This window comes from Ananas comosus, linkage group 9, assembly GCF_001540865.1.
Source record: "Ananas comosus cultivar F153 linkage group 9, ASM154086v1, whole genome shotgun sequence".
NCBI lineage: Eukaryota > Viridiplantae > Streptophyta > Magnoliopsida > Poales > Bromeliaceae > Ananas > Ananas comosus.
Window position 1 is genome coordinate 2,151,784 of NC_033629.1, and position 19,002 is coordinate 2,170,785.

Below are 19,002 nucleotides of genomic sequence, written 5' to 3' on the forward strand. Positions count from 1 at the left end.
TATATATATATAGATCGAATTGAGCTAAAATATTATCAATAGCAAACATGCTTCGTTGTTACCAATTTATTTTCGATGTTGAATTAAGCTTCCGAATCAACAATCGGCGCTATTGAGCATGATCTAGAAAACTAGAAGTACCTAGCTAAAAATCAAATTTTATTCTATATTGTTTTCTTGTACATTAATAAGTGGATACAAAAATGAACCGCTTAAAATAAATATCCTTAAAAAAATAATGACAATATTTGTATAATCGAAATTAAGAGTATAGATATTGTTTTAAATAGTTTAAAGGATTCTCTTACTGAAATTCAATTAATTTAGATTTTTTTACACCGTTAAACAAGCAAGCGCCTCATACCGACAATTAAAATTATAAAATTTTATAATCTTTAAATCATTAGGTCAATGACGTCAAAAAATTTAAAATTTAATTTTTAAATAATGTAAATAGTATAGATCATGTTCGTCGATTTGAATGCTCCATCATCGAAAATAAATCGATAACGACATAGTCCGTTCGTTATGGTTATAATATTGTAGCCCAACTCTCTCTCTCTCTCTCTCTATAGATATATAGAGTAGAGTTGCTGTGCTAGTACAGCAACTCTTGTGCTCCTAAATTTCTAATCATTCATCAATTTGATAGATGGTTAGGGACCTAGGATGAAAGAGAGAAGAAAAATTAGAAAGAAATTTAAAGAAAAGAAAAATTGGAATATCTATTTTTTTTTTTTCTAATTTCTCACCATTTATCAAAATGGACGGATGGTTAGCAACTTAGGAGCATAAGGGCTGTTGTGCTCCAATAGTATAGTAGCCCTACTCTCTCTCTATATATATTATATGAGTCCAGCTATCATGCTATTAATAGCACAAAGCGTTTGATGTTACAAAGTTTTTTGCCGTTAGATCTACCATTTTAAACATTTTTACTCATTAAATCATAATATTTAACCAACCATATACTCAAATTTAGAGGATCACTATCATCCTAATTGCACGTTCCTTCCTCCAAAGGCCAATAACCAAATATCACCGACCGCTTGGTGCTATTAATAATAGGGCTTTTTTTGCAAATAGCCCCCTGACAAATTTTATTTGCAAAAATAGCCCCGTCTAAAAATTATTTGCAAAAATGGCCCTGCCCCTGCCACGCCAGCGCCATGTCAGCGCCACGCGGGTAGGGCGGGCCCAGGTGTTTAAGTTGAACACGGTGAACCATTCACCGTGTTCAATATAAAATTTTTATATTGGACACGGTGAATGGTTCACCGTGTCCAATACAAATACCCCAACAATGACTAAGTTGGAGGTATTTGTATTAGACACGGTGAACCATTCACCGTGTCCAATTGTTTGTATTGGACACGGTGAATGGTTTACCGTGTCCAATACAAATATTTCGATCTTAGCTATTTTGTATTGGACACGGTGAATCATTCACCGTGTCCAATACAAAAACTTTGTATTGAATACGATGAATGGTTCACCGTGTTCAACTTAACCATCTGGCCCAGCCTCGCCCGCGTGGCGGTGACGTGGCGCTTGCGTGGCGGGGTCAGGGCCATTTTTGCAAATAAATTTTTGACAGGGCCAATTTAAAAAAAAAAATTTGTAAGGGGGCTATTTGCAAAAAAAGCCCTTAATAATAGTATAATAATAGCCTACTTCTATATTATTAAAAAAATAATGTTTATGATAATTTCATTAAACTATATAAATCACTGTATTCGCGGTGGGAATAAGATAGTTTTGGGGACGCCGCATCATCGCCCCCACGATCCCACCCCAAAAAACCCTTTTCCGCTCACCTCCCGGTGAGTTGCTCGTAGTTCACCGTCGTGGTGAGATCACCTCCGGTGAGCTTACCCCGCCCCGATCTCCACCGACCCTTCCCCTCTACGTAGCGATCGCGGTTTCGTTCACCTCCCCCAACGCCGAAGCTCGCTATTTTATTATTGCTATTGTTGTTACTACTCTCCTCTCACGCACCGGTAAGGTTCTTCACCTCCCCTAATTGTTTATTCCTCGCTGTAATTTCTCCTTTTTCCGCCCCCCTTTCCCTCCCAATTCGGGGTTTGAATTCGTCCACCGGGGAGAATTGCGCGGTTTGGTCAATTTTGAGGAGGATCTGATCGATTTTGAGGTCGAATTTTGGGGGTTTTGAGGGAATTTGAGGGCGTGGAGAGGCGACACAGTGTTCGGAGGCGATGGGTGCAGCAATTGGTGCCATTGATGCCGATTTTGTGATGAAAATCTTGTTTTTGTTCGTTGGATTAGGTTCCTTGGGCCTAATTAGGGCTTACGTTGTGATTTTGTTTCTTACAATGCTAAGTTTTGAGAGGACACTATGGGTGCAACTATCCGTGCGATTGATGCCGATTTTGTGATAAAAATCTTGCTTTTGTTCGTGGGACTAAGCTTCTTTGGCCAAATTAGGGTTTATGTTGGCATTTGTTGCTCATAATGTTGCTTTTGGTAGCTCCTACGTGCAGTTACACGCTTCTATCTTTTACCTTTTTTCAGTAATTTGGAGCTTTTTTTTGGCATGTTTGAAATATTGGGAAGCGTTATTTCTATGTAACATTAGTGTTAATGTGTTCAAAATTGCAACCTTTCGCCCTTCATTGCTCCTCATGGAATTTTATTTCATGTATAAGTTAGTGTGGATTATATATTGGTGGCTTTATTTTGGATTTTGGTCGCTTTGAGATTGAATATGATTAATATGATGATAGAAGTTGCCTATTACTATAGAAATACATTAAATCCTATATTGATTTTTTCATATTTAAGATTAGCTATTATACTGTCGGAAGGGTTGGCCCTTTAACGCTAATTCTTGCCAATTAAATATTATACATATATATGGCGCAGATTTCAATCTGCTTATCCATGGAGAGTGCGAGGAGCGAGAACGACGACTATATAACCGACTATGTGCAATGCCTTATGTCATTGGACGGCAATGCTCGCAATAGCGAGAATGAGAACACTGTCCTTTCGGGCTCTCCCCCTGCTGAAGGGGAGCCTGCAAATACTACCATTGCTATAACTGATCAGTCCGAGATAAAAGAAGTAGCTTCTATAACCACTGGTAGTGCTAAGGAGCCTGAGGTCGGTATGGAATTCGAATCTGATGAAGCCGCGAAAACTTTCTATAATGAATATGCAAGGCGCTTGGGGTTCCCATTTCGAGTCGGACGGTCTCGGCGTTCCAAAGGAGTTGAGGAGGTGCTCATTATGAAGAGGTTTGTTTGTTCGAAGGAAGGTGTTTATAGAAAGAAAACTTCTGGTGAGTGCACGAGGAAGCGCGAAAGGATCTCAATGAGAGAAGGTTGCAAAGCCATGATGGAAGTAGTTAGGGATTCCAACCGTTGGGTTATTTCCAAGCTCGAGAAGAATCATAATCATCATCTAGGTACTTGTAGTCGAGTAGGTTATCTTCGTGCTCGAGGTTTTATTGATAATTCAGATAAGGCCACTATAGTGGCCTCTGATGCGATGGCCCTTTTTCGACAAAATGCCTTTGGGGAAGGAGGAGATGCGCAGGGCCTGCTTGACTACTTCAAGAAGATGCAAGCCGAAAACCCTAATTTCTTTTATGCAATACAGGTTGAAAACAACAGTTGCGTGACCAATGCCTTTTGGGCCGATGCAAGGGCTAGAACAGCTTACCGCTATTTCGGTGATGCTGTTACATTTGACACGACATACAAGAAAAATAAGTACATGATGCCGTTCGTCACTTTCTCTGGAGTCAATCATCACCTCCAACCTGTTATTTTTGGGTGCGCTTTACTTGTAGATGAGACCGAGTTCTCTTTTATATGGTTGTTTGAGACTTGGTTAGCTGCAATGGGTGGTCAGGCTCCTTGTTCATTAGTTTCCGATCAGAATCGGGCAATGGCAGCGGCAATTGCTAAGGTGTTTCCAAATACGTGTCATCGGTTTTGCAAGTGGCTTATTTTGAGTAGAAGCAAGCAGAAATTAGCCCATGTGTATTCAGCACACCCTACTTTGAGGGCCGAATTGGAAAGATGTGTAATTGAGTCTGAGACCATTCAATCATTTGAAACAACTTGGGCTTCGATAATTGATGAGTATGATCTGAGGAAGAATACGTGGCTTCAAGCATTATTTAATATTCGTCAAAAGTGGATCCCTTTGTATTTAAAAGACACATTTTTTGCAGAAGTTTCTCCAACGCAGAAGCTAGAAACCATGAATGACTTCTACAAGAAGCACTTTAATACCAAGACATCATTAAAAATCTTCCTTACTCAGTTTGATTTGGCCATGGCGAGCCGATACGAGGATGAGGCTAATGCAGACTTTGATATGCTTTGCAGCAGACCAACTTTGAAAACCGCTTCATTAATAGAAAAACAAGCGGCATCTATCTACACAAAAGCTGTATTTGATAAATTTCAGGAGGAATTTGTTCAGTCTTTAGGTTATAGCATTCATAAAATCAAGGATGGCACTATTGGGAAGTTCAGCGTTACAAGAGATGAGGATTCGCTTGATACATTCTTTGTCTCTTATAACTCTGCTAAAAAGACAGCAAACTGTAGCTGCAAGAATTTTGAATTTTCGGGGATTTTATGCCGCCATATTTTGGGGGTCCTCTTAATAGTCGATCCACGTGTGCTCCCTGGAGAGTGCTTCTTGAAACGGTGGGCAAGGAACGCCAAAGATGGAATTAGTTCTGATGAAAACAATTCTCTCCCTCAGGATTGGCAAGAATCAATAACCTCACGATATGGTGACCTATGTCATGATGCAATTAGATGTGCTGAGAGAGGTGCAGCTTCACTTGAGGTGTACAAAGCAGCAAAAGATGTGTTAGCAAAGGCTTATGCAGAAATTGTGGCCTCCGAGAAAAATCCTGATAGTGGAGCCCAAAGGGGTGCAATCAATATTAATGAGGAGATTACAATAGACGAAGCGATGAACCACCAGTCCTTGCAAGATCCAGAGCGAAAGGTATGTGAACTTTTATAAGGTAATGTATCTTTATCTATGCTCGTTGTGCATTGCTGGCCCTGTGTGTGCCTCATTGGCTCGGCTAGCTGGTTTTATTTTCATATGTAGGGCGATGGACCTATCATGTCTTAATTTGTATAGTTGTGATAAATACGTACTTTGTTATGCTACAATCTTTTACATATCACATATTATCTGCTCCTAATCGTCAGTTTCGTGCTTTCATTACCATTTGTTTGACATTAAGGGGGTGTTTGGTTTGCTGTAAAAGTAGTCTGAAAATTAATTTTCAGTTGAAAAACATTTTTCTGATGTTTGGTTCTCTGTAAAAAAATTTTCTCCGAAAGTTTTTTTTACGGATTCCGTGAAAATTTGGGGTTTTCGTTCTCCGCTCCGCAAGAGCGGAAAACGAAAAGCTACAGTGGAAAATGGCGGGGTTCATAGGACTTTTTATGCGCGGTCCACGAGGTGAGCTTCACCTCGTGNTCGTGTGTGTATATATATATTTTATATATAAAAGAGAGAGAGGGGATAAAGAATTATTATATATAGATTTATTTATAAATATATAATAATTTATTTTATAATATTAACTATATATTATTATTATATATTTATTATATAATATATTTTAAATATATATTTCTTTTATAAATATAAATTATAATAATTAAATATATTATAATAATTATTATATATTAATAATATATAATATATATAATTAGAGAAAATATATAATAATTATAATATATTAATAATATATATAACAAAAAATATATTAAATAATTTTTCATCTACTTTTCTTTTTCTTTCAACCAAACAACTGTCAAGGAAAACTACTTTTCTTTTCCTACAAACCAAACACAAATGACGTAAAATTTTTTTCCACCGAAAACTTTTTTCCACCGTAAATTTTTTTTCCACAGTTTTACGTGGAACCAAACACACCCTAAGTGAATGCAGTAATATAACATTATTCAACCTTGGTGCCTATGACTTGTGAGAGATATCGGACGAGCTTTTGACCTACATTACTTACCTAAGCATTCCTAGTAATCAAGACATCAATTTACTTCCAACTTCTTGTTGTAAAGATCTTTGCCAGACTACCGTATCCATTATCTGCTCACCTTTTCACAAGTAGTAAGTAGAAGCAGTTGCAGTAATTTTTTTTTTTCTTTGTAAAAAATGCTGAACACTTTTTGCCAATGCCTAGCTTCCATCTACATTCTGACAAAACCATTAAATTCCTGCAAAATCATCTACTTATATATCTTCCCTCTACATTCTGAATTTTCATATATATACTCTTCTATGCACTTTCTTACATTAATGTCCTTATCTTAATTCAATCTATGGGGAGAAATCGGCTATCTACTAGGAAATTATAATTACATAAAGAGGACCAGTTTTGTGAATACAAGGGTGTAAAGAAATTCAGTTTGTGCAGATCATATACTAAATTTAGAATTTGCATAGATACTTGTATAAAAAGATAATTTTACCAGGGTATATTTGTAAACAAATTATGTTCTGATAAATTCTAATGCAATATATTGGGTATTTCGTGTGCCTTTGCAGGTGACAAATTTACTTGGCCAGTTGCTTGGTTCCACGTGGTCGCCAGTGTGAATAGTTTGTTCTCATCTCTCTCTCTCTCTCTTTACTTCTTTTTTCTTTTTTTTTTCTGAATGGGTTTCTTATCTCTCATGGGTGGTAAAATTACTACTATCTCTTTGTTAGACACTAAGTTTTTGATGAGCCATCCATTTGTGGCCTCTGTTGATTGGTGAAGAACAGAATATGGAAGGAAGTAGATAATATATATGGTACCAAAACGAACCTGTCAGGGGGTACTTACTAACCCGGACAAACTTGAAGGTGATGTAATACTTTACGTGATTGCTTTCATTGTAATTTCTAGTCATCATCAGTGTAAATTCTTTAGGTTTTGCTTTGCTAGACGAAACCGATGTAACATATGGTTCCATCATTTTGAAAGTACTAATTTAAATTAGTTATGTCAAACTGACCTGTGTAGTATACAAGGCATGGTTTCAATCGATCAATATGGTTGTGACATTATAGATATGCAAATCTTGAAAAGTTGTTATGTAGCAAGGTTTTCTGCGTGTTTAAGTTATCTTTCTTCAATTCTTACTCAATTTTTTTTTTTTTTAGTTTGGTTCCTATTTGCCTTTTTGTTTATTCATAAAATTTAGGAACAAAGCATGTAAAAAGCATCCGCAAATAGAGATATACTGTTCCGTCATGCCCTAGAAGTTATCTGGTATCTTTAGAGATCCTACTTTAAGTGGGGAGAGCTTTTTGGCGAAAGAAATCGAAGGCCAGAAGAGCACTGAAATTAACTTCTTGGTTATTGTTAACTTTATAGGAGAAGAACACCTTTTTCGTAAGAACAGCATATGTGAGAGACTTCATCATTTGTATCGCTCTAATTAGAAAATTCTTATTGGAAATCAATGCGTTATATCGTTGGCTTTCCATCCTCATATTTGTTTAGCTTTGTAATTCCTAAAAGAGATTAATGTTCTGAGTTTATTGTATCCTTGTCCATCTTATTTGTATCAGTAACAGTTTTCCCTGACTATACAATATAAGCTGCTGTTGCTTTTTGCCTTTGGTTCTTATCTTATTTTTCTGGATATTTCAACTAGGCTTCATGTTTGACTATGACTATGAAGGAATTATTAGTTAAAAACTTTTTGATATATCCTAACCATACTCCTCTAAAAATAAAGAGATTACAATAAAAACTTTTTTAGCTTTTGCCTATTTACCCATGCTGGTAAACGAGAAGTAAAAAAAAAGTAAATAAAAAGACAAAAAGTAGAACAAAAATAGCACAAATCAAATCAATCAACACGGCCTTTTTATACACAAAACTCAAATCAAATTATATCAAGCTCAGAATCAACAAATCAGTGTTGTCTTGGCATCTATACAAGTCTGTCTATACAACTCACTCCTGCACATCACCATGAGAAACAGCTCTCCAATCCTGACTAAAAACACAGAGAAGAGAAGAGGAGAAAAATTACAAATCAAAGATGATCTCACCCCAAAATCCACAAACACAACAACTGCCCTGCATCTTCTGTAACAGAATCAAGAATAGGAGGAAATCAGCTTCGCAGTCGCGTGTCGGTCACCCTTGTGGTCTCGAGAGCAATCTCCACTGGCTCATTCTAGGGGACTTGTCCAAAAGTAGCAGTAACCCAACATTGTAATTTGATAAGCCCAGTGTATATCTGATGATAGAATTGATGCAATCCCAATTATCAAGATCGTCTATATTAGCGAACATAGATTAGAGCAGAATCACAAGTAAAACTGGTTGACGGTAATGTACCTGCTTCGAGAAGCTTTCCTTCTCCAACAGAACAGCGAGCATATCCACTGCAGGGATAACAAATCAGAAAACATTACTTCTTATTCAGAAGAACTTGCAAATCATGAAGACATGGCAAACAGCTCAAAAGGAATAGCCGGCCGCGAAAGGAATACTAGATTCCCTGATGTAGCAGGACACAGAAACTAACAGATTTGAAACAATTGTAGGCCACTCTATCAACTCTTAACGCAACACACAAATGGAATGGAAATTTAGGAGAGAGTGATTTTACTTCTTTAGCATCAAATCTTAGAATTAGCCGCAGTATTTCTAGTGCAAATAAACTAGAAAGTAAATGTGAGCTGATCAACAATTCACAACAGTCACAAAGCAAGCTAATCACAACAAAATCAGAATTATACTGAGGATCCTCATATTAGGAGAGCAATAAAGACCATATGAATTAAGTTCTAAACAAAACAACATAAGACAGAGTGATAATTTTCACATGATTACTATTCTAATCATTAACACACATTCATATACCAACACTAGATTATCTCCTAATGGTTCAGATTTTTTGAGAGGAGAAAATTTCATCCTATTACTCACATATTCTAATATTGATCTCTAATCTATAGCTAAGATGCATGGCTATAGACCTTGTTCATCAAACGCAATATCAACTTTCTAAATTCGGGCTACAATCTAACACCAAGCAAAAATTTCATTATAAACATTCCGTGTCCACAAACAAGTATAAAAAAACAACCAAAACACTACACAAATCAACTAAGAAAACAACAATGGTAATCTTAATCTAAGTAAAGATCATTAATTTGTTGAAAGGAAAGCCCAAAAAAACTACCTTAAAAATGGCGATAATGGAGAAGGTGTCAACGGGCGATCTCCTCCGCTTGGCGACCATGCTCGTCCTCTCCATGGCGAACTCCTTGCAGAGGCGCTGCGCGATCTCCCGCACCAGCGCGAGCCGCGCCATCTCCGCCCCCATCCCCACCATCGCCCGCCTCATCGCCTCCCCTTCCGCCTCCAACGCCTCCACTCTCGCGCTCAGCTTCTTCACCTCCACCCTCTCCCCCGCGCCGCTCCCTCCGTCCCCCGAAACCCTAACGCTCGGCGCCCCGTACACCGCGTCGATGGTGTACACCCTATCGCCGTCGTCGTCGTCGTCCCATTTGCCGTCGCCGTCCGAGGGGGTCGGGATCTCCGCGGTGCACGAGGGGAGCTCCTCCGCATCGATCGGCTCCGCCGCGCCCTTCTCCGAGCGCTGCGGCGATCGGGGGGACTCGACGAGGGGGTAGGGCTCGCGGAGCTCCCCCGACCCACGGAGATCGTCGTCGTCGTCGTCATCCTCCTCCTCGCGATCGGATTCGCCATGGTCGACAATGGCGACGGGGCCATCATCGTCGTCGTCGTCATCGAGGGGGATGCGGTGGCGTCGGAGGAGGTCGCGGTAGGTTTCAATGGCGAGCTCCCGCCGCGCGAGCTCCTCCTCGAGATCCCTCGCGAAGCTCCTGAAGCGGCGCGCCTCCGCCTCCGCCGCCTCCTTCTCCCGCTCCAGCCGCTGCGTCCTCTCCATCGCCTCCTCCAAAGCCCTCGCCGTCGCATCATCATCGTCTCCGACCGTGTCGGACTCTAATCTCGCAATTCTCGATTCCGAGATCGGATCCTGCGCGTCGCATCCACCGCAATCGTCGTCGTCGTCGTCGTCGTCCTCGGGCCGGGCGAGGAGATCTTCGAGGGAGAGGATCTGGGCGTGGAGGTGCTGGATCTGCTCCTCGGCGAATCGCTTCGACTGCCGCGCCTCCATCGCCAGCTCCGCCTTCTCCTGCTGCAGCCGCAGGATCATCGACATCGTCTCGCTCGCCGCCGTCGACGCCGCGCTCTGCTCCTGCTCCAGCTCCGCCCACAGCTCCTGAATTGTCTCCTCCTGCATCCGCACCTTCTCCCGCAGCTCCTCCGCCGCCGCCGCATCCTCGCTCTCCACCTCCGCATCGAGCTTCCGCTTCACCGCTCGCCGCCACGCCGGTGGGCCGCGGTAGCAGCAGAAGGGGCAAGCGCACGGGCACAGTGCTGCCGCCGCCGCCTCCTCCGCCGCCATTGAAGATCGAGAATTCAATAGAATTCAGGTACTACTATTCTCTTCTTCTTGTTCTTATTCTCATTTTTGGTAATTTAGGATAAATAAGCAATTTGGAATTATGTAGAAAAATTAATTAAACTGAGCTTATTGAGAAGTGGATGGAACAGTCGAAATGGATAAATTAATCCTGAAGAATAAAACGACTTATTCTCCAGGCGGAATAATAAAATTATTATTCTGGCTATTAAAAAAAAGGGGATTGGATTCGGGTTAGGAGTTTTTACGTAGCGGGAAACCAACCGCTGCTGTGACCGTTGGTTGCGTCGAAATCCGTGAAAAAGATATCTATTCATGGGCTAAAACTCGCTGGGAATGGGAAATATGGAATAAGATAAAGAATAGAGTGTGAGAATAGTAGTTTACAGAGAATAGAGTTGCAGAACAAATTAGTTGTTCTGGGCCTTTTTTAAGTGTTGTTTATAAAAGAAACTTAGGTTTAGTTTGATATTAAAGTCCAGCTGACGCTATTAGATAAAATAGAGTTGGGATAAAAGTATATATGGATATGCTTCTGCGTTTTTAGATGGAACCGTAGAAAATATATTATAACCGACTCATCGTGATATGCGAAACGTAATATTATGTACGAAAACAAATCGAGTATTTTTTCATCGTACTTTTTCACCGCACATAACGCAATCTTTTCGCAATCTTTTCGCAATCTCAAACAAAGCCTAACTAATAATTAAACTATGGCCTTAGCACCAATCTTCCCTAGCTCAAGTGACAGAGAGCTTGATGGTGGGTACTCGAGATTCCAAGTTCGAATCCTAGTTGATTTATATTTCTAGCAAAATTTATTTCTAAAAAAAATAAACGAAACAGATAACATATATACTACTTTTTCTCTCCCAAAAAAAAAAAACTATGGCTTTAGCAAAGTATCAGAGGAATCTTCACTGCTCATCATCGGCGAGATGAGTTTGCATCATTCAATACGAAGGGATTCATTTCGCTGCTAATGAGCGGCGGAATCAACCCAGTGTGTAGTAGATTTCTCTATTGTAGGGAAGCGGCACTCGAGCGTTGGTGCCGTTATTAAAAATATTATTTGATATTGACAGATAGATAGATTATTTTACTATAGTAGATTAGTTAGCATCAATTTACTATTCAAGGAGGGGTGTTGACCTGATTTAGTGAATTTGATTTGATTTTTAGTGAAAGTGAGTATGTTAGTACGAATAGTGGGGGAATGCCCGTAAAAATATCACTACTCACTTGCTTCCAATTTTTGTAGTGTTTGAATGTCTAGGGTTTAGAAATAATTGATGGAACAGTAGTAGATCTAAGGATGAAGCATTTTAACTCAACTCACTTTAGTATAACTTCACATTTAGATTAACTACTTGATCTCAGCCCCACTTTTCTGAGGATGAGTAGGGTAAAATCTACATATAGTCCTCATACTATCCTGTTATTGCCATAGTTTTTTTTTTTTTTTTTTTTTTTTTTTTTTTTTCTGCACTACTCATTTAAATACTTTGATGTTTGGCAATTGCAGGAATTGAAAATTATTTTGCGTGAATGGAGTGAAAATTGTGAGCTAGCCCTTAAAACAATATATTATTTAAGCACTATAGTCTTTGGATTTTTGTTTAATGTATTATAATTTGATCTCTAATAGCTTTAGAAGAAGGTGATATTTTCCTGTCGAAGACCCTTTTGACCCTATTTTTAAATACGATAGAACACAAAAATAGTCATTTTAGAGGGGCAAGCCACCTAGATAACAAAATGTTTTTTTTTTTTTGCCCTTTTTACCTTTTTTTCACTATTTTTTATTACAATTATATCTTTTATTTAAACTGTCCACTGTTAAAAAAATCGTCTTAGTTTACCAAAAAAAAAAAAGAGGCTTAATGCTTCTTCGGAGGGGAGATCACGTTGATGATTTCTCCAAAAGCTCTATTTTAAAAAGTGAACAAATCAACTTTTTTTTGTTTAAATGAAGGAAAAGGGTGTGGGATGAGATCATACACAGCTAACTATTAATCCTCTAATTTATTGCACACTCCTATTTTATAGTACTCGTGGATTTGACACAAATAAATATCTCTTTTCCCAAACAATTTGTTGTTCAATATATATATATATATATATATATATATAGAGAGAGAGAGAGAGAGAGAGAGAGAGAGAGAGAGAGAGAGAGAGAGAGCTAGTCTCCTATATTATCTATAGTACCGAGACTCTGGTGCTATAGTCTCGTTTTCAATCTTAGAGTGTTCAAATCAACGATCCACACAGTTAAAACTGATCTAGAGTATTTAAAGTTTTTAGAAATAAAATTTTATATTTTTTCGACATAGTTTACTTCATGATCAAACCATCTCAAAATTGTCACTTTTCAAAGGCTACTATGGCGAGTTTGGAGTTTGACGGCGTAGAAGAATCTAAATTTCTTGAAATTTTGATAGAAAATACTTTAAACTATCTAGATTAAGGTTAACATTCTTGATCTTGAATTTAAAAGTCTTATGCTCAAATTTTAAAGATTATTCAATTTTCACCGTCTATTTTGACATAATTTATTTACTAAGTAAATGATGTCGAAAAAAACTAAAATTTTATTCCTAAAAACTTCATATACCCTAGATCATATTTAACGGTGTGGATCATTAATTTGAACACCCTAAGATCGAAAACAAGACTGTAGTACCGGAGCTCCGGTACTATAGATAGTATAGTAACCTAATTTTATATATATATATATATATATAGAATCCAGCTATGGTGCTTGTAAAAGCACTAAGCACTATCATCATAACCGCACAACTCTTAATCTAAGGACTACAAACCTATAATTTATTGCAGACTCCTATTTTATAGTACTCGTGGATTTGACACAAATAAATATCTCTTTTCCCAAACAATTTGTTGTCCAAAATATATATATATATATATATATATATATATATATATATATATATATATCCACGTAATTAACTACACCTGGGCATCATCATCATCATCATCATCATCATTACAAAGTAAATGTATAATCACATCCAGTTACGTACACCAAGAGATTAATTAAAAAGCACAGGAACTACAATTCAGCATCTATGATCAAATCAATTAATTACATTATTATATTGTTAATGACCTAAGTTTGATCCAATAAGAGACTTCATTGAAGGAGTGAAGAACAGGTGATTCATATATTTTTTCTCTCTTAATTTTCATATAGCTAAGTCTGATTAAACCAAGAGAATCGAATATTATCAGATGCTAACTCTATGCTTATTGGATTGCCCCGTGCCAAAGTAATCCGCAAATTAGCAGAGGAAGTCTTCTCAATCGTTGGACGAGATCCTTTAATTGAGGTCATTTTTTTTTTNTTTAAAAGTTTCAAATGCTTTAGATCATATTTAACCGAGTGGATTGTCGATTCGGAAGCCTCATCATTAAAAACAATTTATGAGTACGAAGGGCTCAATACTCATAAGAGTATAGTAACCCCTCTCTCTCTCTCTCTCTCTCTCTCTCTCTATATATATATATATATATAGAGTTCGGCTACTATACTTTTATAAGTACGATCGCCCTCGTACTCATAAGTTGTTTTCGATGATAGAGTTTCCGAATCGACGATCCATATCGTTAAACATTATTTAGAATATTTAAAACTTAGAAATCAAATTTCATAATTTTTCGACCTCATTTACCTCACGATAAAAAATTCACAAAATTGACAATTTTTAACGGCCGATATGGAATACTTGCTAGTTTAACGGTGTAAAAGAATTGGAATAGGTTGAATTTTTGATAGAGTCAAAAATTTTATTCACTACCTATATAAAGATCAATAACTCCGATCTTAAATTGAAGTATCCGATCATCCATTTTTAGGATGTCTTTTGATTTTGACCATTCATTTTATGTCCGTTTGATGGACTTTATTGTGATTTTGAAAAATTACAAAATTTATTTTTTAAAAGTTTCAAATGCTTTAGATCATATTTAACCGAGTGGATTGTCGATTCGGAAGCCTCATCATTAAAAACAATTTATGAGTACGAAGGGCTCAATACTCATAAGAGTATAGTAACCCTACTCTCTCTCTCTCTCTCTCTCTCTCTCTATATATATATATATATATATAAGATTTTGTAATATAAAAATATCTAATGCATATGATTTGTTACCTATATCAAGCTCAAAAACTCTGCCTCAGGTTAGTGTTTAGAATTTATTGAGCTCACCAAAACTGCATAATTAAGTTTGACCAGGTGGTAAATAATAATATATACTCTCCTAAGTGTGGAATTATAAAGGGTGACACAGGTGGATTATACACACTGGAGCTTGTTCTCTCGGAGGTAATTCTCCTTTTCCACAGTGTGGGTTCTTTATTACCATAAAAAAGATCTTCTAAGGCTTGAAATTTAATTCAGAATTTTTTTTACTATAATAGTATAATATTTATTTAAAATAGTATTACTTTGTCTGAACAAAATATATAGTATTTAAGGTGTTTAAATCATTTTTTATAAAAAAAAAATATACAGAGTTAGAGGGAGGGGTTTATAGATTTGGGTTCAATTTTAGTTTACCCTAAAACTATATAGGAATGTGGTTGTTTTGTTGTATTTTTTGGAAATTCCATAAAAGCCATCTAAGCAACTTTTTTTTCTTGAAAAAATGTAATACTAATTAAAATACTCTAAATTTAAAAAATTCCTTACTTTTATACGTGTATGAGGAGTTAATTTGAATACAAATTGTTCTTGAAATGGTAACATGTTTTGTAATTAAAAAGAAACAGCTTTTTAATTGAGAGGGTTAAGAAACTCGGATTTTGCAGGAATGTGTAGGCAAAAAAGTGGATTTTCCAAATATGCATACAAAAATGAAAGCTTGAAAAACTAAAGTAGAGAGAAAAAGGTCAAAAAAAAGATAATTAGGTGAACTGCAACACAGGCCTTAACTACTTATTTAACTTTCCTTTCATTGTTGGCAACATCTTTTTTCTTTTTTTTTGGGGGGGTGGGTAAATTGCACGTTTGGTCTACAAGATGGAATTGGTCCTCAAAATTTAATTTATTATAATTTTTAGTTCGAATTCTCAAAATTATAACCTAATTTAGTTTGACTAAATTTTGACGCATCATTGATACAAAAGCGATGCAACATGTTAATTATTAACGCATCATCAATCGCAATACTTTTAAATCAGTTCTGCATTAATAATTTATCAATATTTTGTCGACTAATATAGATTGTGTGACTTAATTTTAATAATTTTGAAAGTTCGAACTAGAAATCACAATAATCTTAAAAGTTTGAGGGCCAAAGTGTCAATTTTACTTCTTCTTTTTTTTGAAGTACTAGTAACAATTGATAGTGATATTATTTTCCAAGGTGGATTACTTAAGCTACCTAATTAAAAATATTTTTGAGTTATTCGTTCAAAAAGAAATATTTAAGATAAAATAGGGACCCAACAAAGCAATCATGGAGCAAATAATCAAACGTACCTCCATAAATTGGCCTGAGCCCACTTATGTGTCAGCTTTTAAAGCCTTTAATTTGGACTCTCCACTGTAAAGGACCAAAGAGAGTGGTGCCTTTTATCTGTATATGTACTTTAAATATGAGAGAAAATTTTGATAAGAAAAACCACATAGGAGATAGTTTAAGAGGGGGTTTAGTAGAGACCCTCTATCTAACTTAGTACTTTTAAACTGGACAATCAAAGTTAATTTGTAAATTTTTAAAGAGGTACTTTGTGAGAGGATAGGAATCCAAAGAGTAGTTTGCGATACTAGATACTAACAAAAAGAATTAACTTAGATAATAGATTATTTTTTGTGTGAATGAATTGAATCAGGTAAAGACCTTGGATCTACATAAACCTGATGAACTAAAAGAGAAAGATAACATACTACTTGCTTTGTCATTTCTATTTTTTAAGGTCCAAATGTGACGGTTTCGATTTGAATCACATATCAGGCCGGCAACGTTGATAATTATTAGGGTCTTTATTCCTCTCATGCAATGAGCTCAGCTTAGGGTCTGGTTGTTAATTTGGAGCCAAGGCCTAAGAATCCACTTGACTTTACAGAAACTTAAGATTGCGCCTCCCTCAAACAATATAGGTTCTCGCGACATTCATCTGAAGTTATGAGTATCCAATGCTAGATTGAATCTAGGATTGTTCAGATCTGAGCAACCTCGCATATAATGTAAGATTATTTCGTGTACAGAATATTTTTGCACACGAATTATAATATGCACCTAGTATCTGTTCCAAATGAACACTAGTCATAGTGTGGAAGTTACAACTCTCAGGTACTTATTGAAATACAAATATCCCTTCAATTTTCCCAACAATGGAAGGACACAGTCCACCTCACAACCCAATCCGAACCCGGCTCAGCTGGACCGGGCGCAACACTCCTCGACGAACCGCTTGACCCTCCGCATGAGCTCGTCGGATGGTTGGGACCAGGGGTCGATGGTGAAGAACCCGTGCTGCTGCCCCTCGAACTCGACGAGCTCGACCGGCTTCCCCATCCGGCTCAGCCGAGCCGCGTAGTCCGCCCCCCGGTCCCTCAACAGATCCTTCCCCCCGACCACGACCAGCACGGGCTCGAACTCGACCGGCTCGAGGCTCGGGCTCTCCGGCCCGAACGGGTTCACCGTCGGGTGGTCCAAACCGAACCCGGCCGGGAGCGCGAGGCGCCAGTAGCGGTCGTTCAGGTCCCGGTTCAGGAACGCGTCGGCCGGGCACTCCGACTCGGACCGGGTCGGCTGGGCTCCGCCGAAGAAGGGCATGAGGAGGACGTACCCGACGACGCGGACCGGGCTCAGCTCGGCCCGGGCGGCGGGGGAGCCGAACCGGACGGCGAGGTGGTGGGCGATGTTCCCTCCAGCGGAGTCGCCGGAGACGACGACGCGGGCTAGGTCGGCGCCGGAGGAGGCGAGCCAGGGGTCGTCGTCGGCGGAGCGGAGCCAGGCGAGGGCGGCGGCGGCGTCGAGGAGGGCGGCGGGGAGGGGGTCTTCGGGGGCGAGGCGGTAGTCGGGGGCGACGACGAGGGCGCCGAGGGCGGAGGCGAGGCGGAGGCAGTAGTTCTGGCAGTTGGGCCAGGTGCGGGAGCCGATGCAGAAGCCGCCGCCGTGGAAGTAGAAGAAGACGGGGAGCTTGGCCCCCGCGGGGCGGCAGCGGGGCTTGTAGAGGCGGAGGTGGAGGCCGTGGCCGGGGTCGAAGAGCGCGTCGCGCCACTCCACGGATCCGTCGTCGCGGACGGGGACGGGGAAGCTGGGGCCCGGGGAGCGGGAGACGGACCCGTCGCTGTACACGCGGAGCACGCCGCGGCACTCCTCGACCACGCGGGGAGTGGGGGAGGAGTCGTCGTCGGCGGCCATGGCGATGGAGAGGGTTAGGGTTAGGGTTAGGGTTAGGGTTTATAGGAAGTGGGACTGGTGGAGTGATGTGGAGAGTGACGTTGCGTTAGGTTTGGTGTTACTCGTATGGTTGGCGATGTGGTTTCTACTTTCTACAATTCTGCTTGGAATGTTGCATCAGAAACGGACGAAACGGATGACGACGGAGCCGGCCATTTGTGGTTGCGTTCGGCATGATTAGCGTAGGACGTGGGCTCGGCGATCCTTACGTACGTTTCTTCTGCTCCTTCCTTTTCTAATTGAGGAAAAATTTTTAATTAATAGCTTTCCCTGACACAAGCGTTACATTTTTTTTTTATTACATTATTACACTTTGTTTCCTCTGATTTAGTATGAATGAGCTGGACTAATTCTATAAATACTAATTTTTTTTTTAACTTTAATTTTTTTTACCTTTAAATTAATTTTTTTAAAAATACTACTAGCTTTTGAATCGATACTATTTCTGAGAACAGCTTTTCTATTCTCACCAAGCTTTGCAAAACAGTATCTTTCATACGAACATCAAACATAGAGAGAAACAACAAACATAGGAGGTTAAAATTATGGAAAGAGCTCTTTCATACGAGTATCTTCAAAAGCTTTCTTAAAAATCGCCATTGCGGAGAACATAGTATGTGATGCAGGACAATTTGGTCCACCTCACTGTTAAATGCGCTAATGCATTGACGTCACTTTCTTTTTTCTTTTTTTTTCTTTTTTTTTTTTTGAGAGAGAGATAGGCAGCGTGTTATCCGCTTCGTTTATTTCATTTAGAAGAAAAGTTAGCTGAAAATGTTAATCAATTATGATTCGAAATCGGGACCTTGGATACCTACCATCAAGTCTTTGACGACACTTTTTTGTTACTGTGTAAGGCTTAGTTTGGTATTGAGGCCTATTTAACGTTATTAGATAAAATAGAGTTGAAGAAAAAGTATATAGGGATATGTTTTTCCGTTTTTCGGTAGAACTGCAGAAAATATATCGTAATCGACTCATCGCAATATGCGGAACGTAATATTACGTACAGAAAGTAACAAGGTATTTTTCCAACGTACTTTCTCACCGCACGTAACGCAATCTCCCCGTAATT

The 19,002-nt window shown here is 38.8% G+C and overlaps 3 protein-coding genes across 5 annotated transcripts; 1 reads left to right on the top strand and 2 right to left on the bottom strand.

Annotated features, from left to right (window-relative positions):
- Window positions 1,834–7,134, top strand: LOC109715557 (protein FAR1-RELATED SEQUENCE 5-like). Of its 3 annotated transcripts, none has more exons than XM_020240642.1 (3): window positions 1,834–2,232; window positions 2,884–4,995; window positions 6,577–7,134. In XM_020240642.1, exons 2-3 carry the CDS (start codon window positions 2,902–2,904, stop codon window positions 6,625–6,627), a joined length of 2,145 nt encoding a protein of 714 aa, XP_020096231.1. In that variant the 5' UTR covers window positions 1,834–2,232; window positions 2,884–2,901; the 3' UTR covers window positions 6,628–7,134. The 3 variants fall into 3 exon arrangements, with proteins under 3 accessions (XP_020096231.1, XP_020096230.1, XP_020096229.1); XM_020240641.1 differs by having other exon boundaries at window positions 1,834–2,000; XM_020240640.1 differs by having other exon boundaries at window positions 1,834–4,995.
- On the bottom strand, window positions 7,867–10,855 carry LOC109714930 (myosin-binding protein 7-like). Its single transcript, XM_020239684.1, has 3 exons — window positions 9,219–10,855; window positions 8,369–8,415; window positions 7,867–8,267 (listed from the first exon to the last, which is right to left on the bottom strand). Exons 1-3 carry the CDS (start codon window positions 10,470–10,472, stop codon window positions 8,165–8,167), a joined length of 1,404 nt encoding a protein of 467 aa, XP_020095273.1. The 5' UTR covers window positions 10,473–10,855; the 3' UTR covers window positions 7,867–8,164.
- On the bottom strand, window positions 16,642–17,953 carry LOC109715909 (probable carboxylesterase 15). The gene has a single exon (XM_020241141.1). The coding sequence runs from the start codon at window positions 17,886–17,888 to the stop codon at window positions 16,896–16,898; it is 993 nt and encodes a 330-aa protein (XP_020096730.1). The 5' UTR covers window positions 17,889–17,953; the 3' UTR covers window positions 16,642–16,895.

Bases quoted from the DNA above. Each gene is read 5' to 3' on its own strand.
- LOC109715557 (XM_020240640.1), top strand. From the start codon at position 2,875: ATGGCGCAGATTTCAATCTGCTTATCCATGGAGAGTGCGAGGAGCGAG. The intron at 4,996-6,576 runs GTATGTGAACTT...GTGCCTTTGCAG, and splicing joins TGCAAGATCCAGAGCGAAAG to GTGACAAATTTACTTGGCCA.
- LOC109714930 (XM_020239684.1), bottom strand. From the start codon at position 10,472: ATGGCGGCGGAGGAGGCGGCGGCGGCAGCACTGTGCCCGTGCGCTTGC. The intron at 8,416-9,218 runs GTAGTTTTTTTG...TTATCCCTGCAG, and splicing joins CCATTATCGCCATTTTTAAG to TGGATATGCTCGCTGTTCTG. The intron at 8,268-8,368 runs GTACATTACCGT...TTCTATCATCAG, and splicing joins AGGAAAGCTTCTCGAAGCAG to ATATACACTGGGCTTATCAA.
- LOC109715909 (XM_020241141.1), bottom strand. From the start codon at position 17,888: ATGGCCGCCGACGACGACTCCTCCCCCACTCCCCGCGTGGTCGAGGAG.